Below are 11,604 nucleotides of genomic sequence, written 5' to 3'. Positions count from 1 at the left end.
TCGTGAAACCCCGCAACAGTGTTAACAGATTAATGCGCTTAGGGTTATAAAGTGTGAAACCCCGCAACTGTGTGATAATTAATTGTAGCCGTTATTTGTAGATTGTTAAATAAACCAATTAACCATCTCTACGGCGTCTTCAGTAACGCAAGACACGTTACACTGGTGTCAGAAGTGGGATCAGTAACGCAAACACGTTACAATATATATTAGTTATTTTAATATGAAGACGACAAGGCAAGCAATGAACTTGTTTAGCGTAAATCGAATAAGCACCTGAAGCACTTTTGTGCCGAAACATATAGTGCGAGTGAGAGGAGGGGATAGATGAGTGTATGCACTGGAAGACGGTTGAAATAAATCATGGACTTAAATCAGTGCAACAGGACGCTAAAATATAACATTACAAATCCTCTATAATTAGTGAGACTTTACATATCAGGAACATCATTTGATTTTGTAAGATTTAAGGTTCTCACAGAAGTGATTATGAAAAGTTCTGGGATATATTGCTCTGTAGTCTGCCAAAAGTTGACCAGCATCTAGGAAGAACATTTCCCCTCCATCTTCAGGGTCAAAGAATAAGCCGAGCAAGAAATCAGCATGAAGCAGGTAGAAAGAAGATCATTGCTTGCTTGGCTTATTTTTCAACCCTGAAGATGGAGGCAGCATGATCCTCCAAACCCTGGGTTGACTTTCAGTGGACAACACTGTGTTATATTCCAGAAGACAGAATGCTTCATCATTTGATGTGTATCTCCAAAAATATGGAAAAGAGCATGGTCTTGTGGCTAGACATCCAGGTACGCTGTAGTAGTTCTCATTTCATGCATCCTGTTGCATTACAGTATACAACCTCTTTATTACAACTGTCACAACACAGCAATATCAAGATCAGTGCCTAGTTTCGGCTCTGCTACACGTTTCGGCTAACAATAGCCATCATCAGGCAAATACACGGTTAACATATATGCACCACCGAACTGCAGTACTAATAAAATGGGATACAATACTATTAATTATATAAAACGCTTGATGTAAAAGTACAATAAATCGGATTATATAGAACAGAAGTTATAGTATAAAACAATAAAATTCTTAGATTGATGTTTTATATCATCGAATCAGTTGGTGGTTTTGTAATTTTGTTGCGTTCCCACGAACAAATTGGAATATTCTATATTTTGTGTATATGAAATTGTATAAGAGGCTCGTGATATAGATGTAGTAAATTGATGTTAATCTGAAAATGTTATGAAAGTAATAGTATTAAATTTTGTATAATCTACAGTTGATTTTGGTATTGAAGGTATAGTGTATATTACTTATTGTTTAGTCGGTGCCTCAACTTAAAAAGTATTGTCTGTTCTGTGGGGAATGTAAACAATGACAAGTTGCATGTATAAATACATGAACACTAAACTAACACTAAAGACCATCAATCAAAAATTAATTGTCACTCAATAATAGCAAAAGCCGATAAAGGCAACACGCTAGTCATTCTAATGAAATATGATTATATCAATAAACATTATAACTTCATTAACAGTAATAACTTCACTGATTTTTCACACGACATTACCAACAAAGTACAACAAATTACAAGGAAGTACATAAATAATTGTAAAAACATCATAAAACACAAAGATAAGTTGAAACTTATAAACATGAATTCCCGCCCACCACACATATACACCACTATTAAATTACATAAGCAGGGACAACCCATATGACCAATAGTTAATAGGACAAACTGCCCTGCATAAGTGGTGTGTTCAAAAAGTATCAAACCTTCTTTTTTCCCGCGTAAACCAGTGAAGCGCGGGAGGCTCCCTTCGGTGGAGATGTGGAGGGGACATTTATGTGCAGTCGTGAATTTTTTCCCGCCCACAGAAAGCGTCAGTCGCTGGCAGTCAGCCTATGAGTGAGGACGTGTAGTGAGCGCTCGTCAGATTCCAGTAAGGTGTAAAATGACGGAATAAAATGAGCAGCGATATTGCATCAGATTTTACCAAAAGCTTGGCGATACGCAAGTGGAAACCATTCACAAGATTCATCAGGCTTTCGGGGACGATGCCATGAGCAACTCACGGATAAAGGAGTGGTACAACCGCTTCAAAGATGGCCGCACATCAGTGGACAGTGAACCGCGTTCAGGCAGACCCTCAACAAGCCAAAATGAGAATGTCATTGAGCAAGTGTGGACTTTGGTCATGGAGGACCATCATATCACAGTCCGAGGGGTAAGCATTGGATCGGTACATTCAATTTTTACCTAGGATTTGGGCATGAGGAGAGTGTCCGCGAAATTCATACTGAAACTGCTAACAATGGAGCAGAAACAACGCTGTCTGGAACTCGCACAGGACATGCTGGACAATGCAAATGGTAACCCCAACTTTCTGAACACCGTGATCACAGGCGATGAGTCATGAGTTTATGGGTACGACCTGGAAACCCAGATGCAGTCGTTACAGTGGAAACATCTGACATCCCCGAGGCCAGAAGAGCACGGCAGGTCCACAGCAATGTCAAGGTCATGTTGGCTGTTTTCTTCGACTCCCGTGGGGATGTGCATCATGAGTATGCACCGCAAGGCCAAAGCATCACAAAGGAATACTACCAGGAGGTCCTTTGTCGCCTTCGTGATGCTGTGCAGTGCAAACGACCGTATGTGTGGGCAGCAAAATCTTGGCAGCTCCATCATGATAACGCACCCGCCCATTCTGCGCATCTGATTCAGACTTTCGTCACCAAACACAACATCCCTGTGGTTCGTCAGGCTCCCTACTCCCCCTGACAGGCTCCCTACTCCCCCTGACATGGCTCCGTGTAACTTTGGCTATTTCCCAAGCTGAAAATGCCGCTGAAAGGAACCCAATTTGAGTCAAGAGAAGACATCATGCGGAATGTGATGGCCCGGTTGATCACCATTCCAAAAGACGCGTTCCAGAAGTGTTTTCAACAATGGCGGAAGCACTGGGAGAAGAGTGTGCATTACCAAGGAGACTACTTTGAAGGGGATTATGGTTTTGTACCTCCAAATCAATAAGTGTATTTCTGCCGACCAAAGATTCAATATTTTTTTAACACACCATGTATAATGTAACTAAATACTTAAACACAATATTAACAAATACATTACAACTATGATGTGTATGTATTGACCATCTTCTAGTGCACATTATCTCACTTTACTTCACTTCACTACATTTTTCGGCATCACTTTGCCCTCCTCAGGTGTGTTATTTATGTTAAACTATTGCACTGCTTGCCATCATGTGTCGTTTATAAAATGATTTAAAATGTATATTCGTCATGTACTATAATAAAATTTATATATTAAAATTTGTTAAGATTTATCATCTTATACGTCGTATTTGAAACTTGCATATTATATCATTCTTCCGCTATGGGAATCGTTCTTCCTTTATTTTGTGTACACTGTGTCTTGTGATGTGTCCTTCTTTTGTGGCTGCCTGCATTGTAATGCATCCACACACATCCAACGCACGCAGCCACAAAAGAAGGACACATTACAAGACACAGTATACACAAAATATAGGAAGAACGACTCCCATAATGGAAGAATAATAGTGTGACATGTTGACCCCTACCTCCCCAGCTGCACGTAGCGGTAACGTAACGCTCGCGTAATAGGCGAATAATCACCCCGCATCCTGGCAGCTATGCGCGGTGACGTCACGAGCGGAGCCGAAGAGAGCCTAGCGGAGCCGAAGATAGCCGAGCCCCCGCAACCTGGTAACTATGCTAGGCGAGTCATCACCCCACCACTCTCCCCGCGGTGACGTCACCAAGGGATATCGNCAGTACGTGAAGACAAGTGAAGATTGTGTTAAGAGATTTTGTTGTAGGGTTTGTAAAGTGTGGAAACCCGTAATATTGTGATCATTAATTATAGCCGTTGTTTGTAGATTGTTAAATAAACCAATTAACCATCTCTACGGCGTATTCAGTAACGTAAACACGTTACAATATAATACGTGAGTTTGAAATACGATGTATGAGATGATAAATCTTAACAAATGTTAATATATAAATTTTATTATAGTACATGATGAATATACATTTTAAATCATTTTATAAACGACACATGATGGTGAGCAGTGCAATAGTTTAACATAAATAACACACCTGAGGATGGCACAGTGATGCCGAAACATGTAGTGAAGTTTGAAATACGATGTATGAGATGATAAATCTTAACAAATTTTAATATATAAATTTTATTATAGTACATGATGAATATACATTTTAAATCATTTTATAAACGACACATGATGGTGAGCAGTGCAATAGTTTAACATAAATAACACACCTGAGGATGGCACAGTGATGCCGAAACATGTAGTGAAGTGACAAGTGAGATTGTGTGCACTAGAAGACGGTCAATACATACACATCATGGACGTGAATCAGTGCAACAGGACGCTAAAATACAACAACATTACAACTACCTAATGCTTTTATCGTGAAAAACACTAGTACACTAGCACAATGATTACAACTCATTGAAATAAATAACAATACACAAATGTGTTCTTTCGATATCGAAAATATGTATACCAATATTCCCACAAAAGAACTTTTCAATATTGTTGAAAATATTATAGTTAAGAATTAAAGTATTTCACATGAAACAAAAATTGAAATTAATAAATAACCTGCTAAAGATAATGTTAGAACAAAATTATATCGAACATAATTGCAAATGGTTTAAACAAAATGAAGGTCTTGCCATGGGAGCACCAATTTCAGCAATTTTTGACGGGGTATTTATAAAATACCTCGGACATACAACTATCATTGATATTTTGATGAAATATCAAATAATAGATTATTGGAGATACGTTGACAATATTTTAATCATTTATAATTCCCATATAACTAACACTGAAAGTACATTGTATGAATTCAACAATATTTACCCTAATATCAAATTCACAATAGAAAAAGAAACAAATAATAAGATCAGTTTCTTAGATTTATCCATCGAAAAAACACACGAAAACCTACAACTAGGAATCCATCAAAAACCTACAACTACTGATCAACAGTGAGTCATGTCACCCATGTGAACACAAAAGAGCTGCTATAAACGTTCTCATTAATCGATTGAATCAATATCCCCTTTTGCATAACAATAAAAACATAGAAGAAAACATTGTTAGAACTGTTCTAAATAATAAAATAAATACCATACAGCTAACACAAAAAACCCGCCACAAAAATACTATGCTGAAAAATAAATGGACCACCTTTACCTATTTCGGCCATGAAATCAGGTCTATTACTAAACTTTTCAAGAATACTGAAGTTGGTATCTCATGCAAGACAAAAAAAAAAAGAAAAAAAAAATTGTAAAACATCTGTTGGAAATAAATGATGACAAAAATGATATGTATAATCTTAGTGGGGTTTACCAACCACAATGTTCAGACTGTCCATTAAAATATATAGGACAGACCAGATGTCCCTTTAAGGTCAGATTGAAAGAACATATACGAGACATAAAAAATACGGACAAAGCTCCAGATTTGCTCAACATATATTGGACACCACACATGAATATAGTACGATAGACAAAACATTAGAAGTTCTATATATCGGCAAGAAGGGCTGAACTTTGGATACGTATGAAAGATTTCACATTTATGAAATCAGCAAACTAAATTTGCAACCAAATGATAATTTTACCAAAATGTTTAACCCTTTATATGATGTAATAATTGATACATACAAAACATAATATACATTATAACCCCTTCCCCCCTACCACCACTTCTGCATACACCTTATTTCTACCTTCCCCTTCCCTCCCCTGCATTGATTTTAATCTTACATCACCAAATCAGTCATTGTTTACATTCCGTACAAAACGGACAATACTTTGTAAGATGAGGCACCGACTGAACAATAAGTAATATACACTATATCATCAATACCAAAATCAATTGTTGATTATACAAAATTTAATACTATTACTTTCATATCATTTTCAGATTAACATTAATTTACTACCTCTACATCATGAGCCTCTTATACAATTTTATTTACACAAAATATAGAATATTCCAATGTGTCACTGGGAACGCAACAAAATTACAAAACCACCGACTGATTTGATGATATAAAACATCAATCTAAGAATTTTATTCTTGTTTTATACTATAATTTCTGTTCTATATAATCTGATTTATTGTATTTTTACGTCAAGTGTTTTATATAATTAATAGTATTGTATCCCATTTTACTAGTACTGCAGCTCGGTGGTGTATATATGTTAACCGTGTATTTGCCTGATGATGGCTATTGATAGCTGAAACATGTAGCAGAGCCGAAACTAGGCACTGATCTTGATTTTTGTTGTGTTGTGACAGTTGTAATAAAGAGGTTGTACACTGTAGCAGGTTAATATCTGATAATGTCCTGTATCCATTTGGCCTAACTTTTTCACATTTTACTTGTTGGATCTAGCCAACCTGCCACCAACACTTTCCAAATCACAAGTTAGTTCTGTGAGAAAGCACTTGAAGATGCAGTTGCTGAATCTACTGAAACATCCATCGTCAGTGGATTACCACAATAATATCACCACATTGCTTACTGACTTGGGTGCTACATATCAAGAGGTATGTAGGTTGTAGAGTTTCTGTGATTATTTGTGTCCCCATGTGTGTGCACACATGCATGTGTATGTGCATTTAGGTGGGCAGGTGCTTGTGTGTATATTCCTGTCTCCCATTTTTGGGGGGGTTTCTGCATCTGGTTTCTGCCAGGAAATGTATAAGGTTCGATATATAGAGCAGTCTGTATCCAATGCTCTTCTTTACCATCTTCATGGGGCATACCATATTAAAAGGAAACTTGCATTGGCATATGTAAAAAAAAGTATGTTGAAAATCATATATGTAAGCTGAAGTTCTTGCATTTCAGATGATTACAGCTAGTCATGCTATGTTATATGTTGTCTCACACTAGGTACCTGTATATGCTTTGTATGACGGTTCAAATCTGGTACTTGGCATGAGCCAGTTTTTAAATTACATCAGTTTTGCCAGCACTTGCATGCTTGAATTAGTACCAATCTAATGAGATATTTGGTACAGGTAGACATTATTGTTTATATCCTAATAGATGAACGTGAAGAATATATATAAAACAGATTATCAAACAGTAAGATTATAAATTTGATTAATAAATTTACTTTTCCTGTACAGATGTGTTTCCTAGTGAAGGGGCATGTTACTCCTGGAATTGTCTTCCATTTGAGTAAATACAGTAGTGCCCTATCTCTGTACTAGCTCTATCAATTGGGCCCAACCGAGTATGTTTTACCTGAAGATGAAGACAGAATCCAGTCTCCAAAACGTTGTGTTTTTTTGAAAAATAAACAAGACAATTTTTAGATAAAGACAAGGCGATGGATAATGTCCAAAAGCATAATATTTGTGCTAATGTACCATTGCCAAACATTGTGACTGATATACTCATAATATCATTCAAAATCCAGGTCAGTCCAGTAAACATAACTGAAATGACAGTTTTTTTTATTCAGTCCTAAGATCTATTTGTCATTAACACTTTGCGGACTGGCGATTTAAATATTTAAATCACCCTGGGGACCACCATTATTAAACCTAATATCCTAACTTGTGCACTGTTCACTTTAACACTTCACAGACCGGTGATTTAAGTATTTAAATCACCCTGGGGACCACCATTATTAAACCTAATATCCTAACTTGTGCACTGTTCACTTTAAAAATTAATATAAAATTTTCTAATTAATTTTATGAACTAAAATTGTTGGAGAACACTTTCCAATGCTCCTAGAAGTGCTTGAGAATGTGATATTTCTGGAAACATTCACCCTTGTGAAGTGGCATTATAGAGAACTTGAAAATGTAGACATGCTCCTTTTTTTGTGAACTGTGGAAACACGGCATTGCCTAGAAAGATGCTTCCCCTTGGAATATTCACTCTTCACAATTTTCACGAGGGTATGTTTCTGCATATCACCTGAGAGTCGCCCTGTGGGATCCACATGATGCTTGTGTGGGGTGGGATTGGATGGGCATGGTCGCACTAAGTCTGTGTGTGAATCCGGTTCTGCTGCCACCATCTGGTCTGTAGCCCAGGGCTTTGCCACATTCATCAGAAATGCTTTGTATTTCAATTTCGAATCAGGGTTTAGATTTTTGTGATTTTTTAAATATTTTACTCTCCCTGCAATGTTAGTCACCGCAGTGTTATTACCCCCATTATTGTTGGAGCTACGGTCACTTTTACTGTCTGTGGCCACGAGTGGCCACAATTCTTTGCTCTCCCATGTCATTGCTGCTCTCTCAAACACCATAGCTACGCATCTCACAAGGCAGGTCAGCTGGCTCATCGGAAAAGAATTTGTCCTTGTCCATACCCCACCACTAACTACTGGCTGATACATACAGCTTGAAGAGCAAGAAAGCATTATCGCTTAAGAAAACAGCGAGGTAAACTTACTGACAAATAAGCGAATATTCCAGAGTTTCATTACACCATTGTGTGCAACTTGGGTGGCGCCAGAGAGATGTATAGTGTGTTGCAACTTATCATGTTTTAAATACCTGTTAACAGGCGAACGGTCTGCCATGTATAAAAGCGAAAAACCTTTTATAGGGTGTGCGGTCCGCAAAGTGTTAAAAATTAATGTAAAATCTCCCAATTAATTTTATGAACTAAAATTTATGGAGAGCACTTACCAATGCTCCTAGAAGTGCTTGAGAGTGAGATATTTTTGGAAACATTCCTCTTTGTGAAGTGGCATTACACAGAACTTGCAATGTAGACATATTCCTTTTTTTTGTGAACTGTGCAAACACGGCATTGCCTAGAAGGATGCTTCCGCTTGGAATGCTCACTCCTCACAATTTTCATGAGGGTATGTTTCCGCATATCACCCGAGAGTTGCCCTGGGAGGTCCACATGAGGCCCGAGTGGGGTGGCAGTTGATGGGCCCGGTAGCACTAAGTCTGTGTCTGACTCTGGTTCTGCTGCCACCATCTGGTCTGTAGCCCAGGCCTTTGCCACATTCATCAGAAATGCTTTGTATTTCAATTTCGAATCAGGGTTTAGATTTTTTGATTTTTTTTTTAGATTTTTTGCTGCCCCCACATTGATCCTACCTGCATTTTCGTTAGAGCTACTGTCACTTTTACTGTCTGTGGCCACAATTCTTTGTTGTCCCCTGTCACTGCTACTGTCTGAGTCACCATGACTACGTGTCTCACAAGGCTCGTAAGCTAGCTCATCGGAGAAGAATTTGTCCATGATCCATACCCCACCACTAACTACTGGCTGATACATACAACTTGAAGACTGGCAAAGCATTTTCCTTTATAGTGGGTTAAGAAAACAGCAAGGTCATGTTACTGAATACTAAGCAAACATTTGGGAGTTTTACTACACAGCTGCGTGGTGCCAGAGCACGGTATAGTGTGTTACAACCTAACGTGTCCTAAAATCGTGATATCATGTGACCGGTTCACCACATTTAAAAGAAAAAAGCATTATATCATGTGACGGGTCCTTTATGTTTTAAGAGGAAGATTCAACTGAACAGGTTTGTCTGGAGCAGCACCCCATGCTTGTATTCAGAAGGTGCCTAGTTCAAATTGAACACTAGGCAGTGGCTATCCTGACAATTTTCTTCTCGTTTTCCTTAGTCCCACAAGGTGAGATTTGGGATAGTACCATGATTAGGCAGCGGCTATATCTGTTCAGAACTTTTCCAGCTCCTCATTGAGATACCATCCAATGCTGAGTAGTCTTCAGTACTTAAAATGGTGTCATCAAATAAGCCTGGGGGCTGGAGGTAGAAAATTAGAACATGAATGTGTTTTCGTTCATTTAATACATGGGGTGTGGGTATGATGCAGAATTTGTAACATCAGCTAATAGATTTCATCTAGGTAACTATCAGGAGTCAGGATAGCTCTGTCAGTATAGTGACAGGCTACGTGCTGGATGGCCGGGGTTTGAATCCTGGCAGTGGCAAGAATTTTCTCTTCACAGTGTTCAGATCAGCTTTGGGCCCACCCAGCCACTTATCAAATGGTTACTATGGTCTCCTTCCCCCAGGGGGGTTAAAGCTGCTGAAGCGTGAAACTGACCACTCACCTTCATCTGGTGCCGAGGTTAAGAATGATGGAGCTATATCTTCACTCCCCCAAAATTTTTATTGACATAGTGCTTAACTATTCAATCACAGGGATAACTTTTATTTTTTTACCTAGGTAACTACAGTATCTGCTATTATTCAGTATTCTTACTTTGGTTTTCTCAGGCAACTTGTCACAGAGGATAATCATTACCAACTTTATTTAAACTGACCATGAAGCAGTACTGAAGAGTGGAATGTTTTAAAGTAAATTAATTGTACACTCTAAGTAATATATGAGATGCTGGAAGGCTGAAAGAAGATAGTGAAAAGTACATTGATCATAAAAATCTTTGAGAATGAGATGTCATGCACATGTGAGGATTGTTCTTTTACAGGTGCTGAAATCCTACCCAAAGATTGAGGAACTTCGAAGGCGCCAGAAGCGTGTGGCAGAAACCTTGTCATCTTCTCAGGCTGCAGTAAGTGCCAGCAAGAAATCACGATTGGATATAGATGATGATGATGAAGAGGAAGAGGAGGATGAAGAAGGAATGGATGATATTCATAGCACAGATGTACATCACAAGAAGCATACTGACCTGGCCATCGATGTTACAGAGCAGTTTATAGTTGAGCGACTGTCTCCAGAGTTTGCTGCTCAGCTTGTCATACTCTCTATGGTATGTGGGATTTCCTTAGAACATTTTTGTACTGGACCGCATTTAGGAAAGGTTGTACAAGAGTTATACATATTTATAAGTGAACCGTTCATGCCATAATCCAGTTGGGTGGTAAACTTTTGTAGCTTATGAGGGAAATTCTTAAATCGGGGTTCTCAGGAAACTAAAACTCAAAATGACAATTTAACTCCATGGAATAAAAATAAGCTATGCTCATATATATTCAATTCAATTCGTGTTTGTTTACATGCAAACTTAACAGCATAGAGGCCAATTACAAAGCTAGCATGAATAGAAAAATACACAAAAATAATTAAAAAACAAAATACAAAAATGATAGTCTATATTACTTACACAGTTAGCATGAATAAAGATACAGAAGCAAACATACACAGACAAAGACACAATGTGAGAATTTGAGTTTCAGATAGAGCAGCATACAATAATAGTAATGAAATTAATAATAGTAATAATAATGTAATTAATACAAATAATGATAATAATAATAATAATAATAATAATAACTCAATAATTATAATAATAACTCTATCAACATGAATCAAGCCTATCTTTGAGAAGTGAGAAAATTAAAGTATATACAATTTCAATTTGATTGGAGTAGACATGACAGCAATAAAATATTAAACAATTCAAGTTTTAATGGATTAATGTATAAATATTGTGACATGTTGACCCCTACCTCCCCCCCGCGGTGCGTGGCGGTGGCGTAACGCTCGCGTTCTTACGGTAATAGGCGAG

At 37.7% G+C, this 11,604-nt stretch overlaps 1 protein-coding gene across 1 annotated transcript in view; it reads left to right on the top strand.

Annotated features, from left to right (window-relative positions):
* LOC111867797 (symplekin) overlaps positions 1-11,604 on the top strand; it is a 187,126-nt gene that overhangs the window by 54,971 nt on the left and 120,551 nt on the right. The window contains exons 7-8 of the mRNA XM_023857960.2: positions 6,499-6,653; positions 10,561-10,845. Of these exons, the coding sequence (XP_023713728.1) occupies positions 6,499-6,653; positions 10,561-10,845 (440 nt within the window). The remainder of the gene's footprint in view (positions 1-6,498; positions 6,654-10,560; positions 10,846-11,604) is intronic.

This window comes from Cryptotermes secundus, unplaced genomic scaffold (assembly GCF_002891405.2).
Source record: "Cryptotermes secundus unplaced genomic scaffold, Csec_1.0 scaffold536, whole genome shotgun sequence".
NCBI classification, from domain to species: Eukaryota; Metazoa; Arthropoda; class Insecta; order Blattodea; family Kalotermitidae; genus Cryptotermes; species Cryptotermes secundus.
The sequence above is the reverse complement of the archived record's forward strand: the minus strand, read 5'-3'. Positions and strand labels throughout refer to the sequence as shown.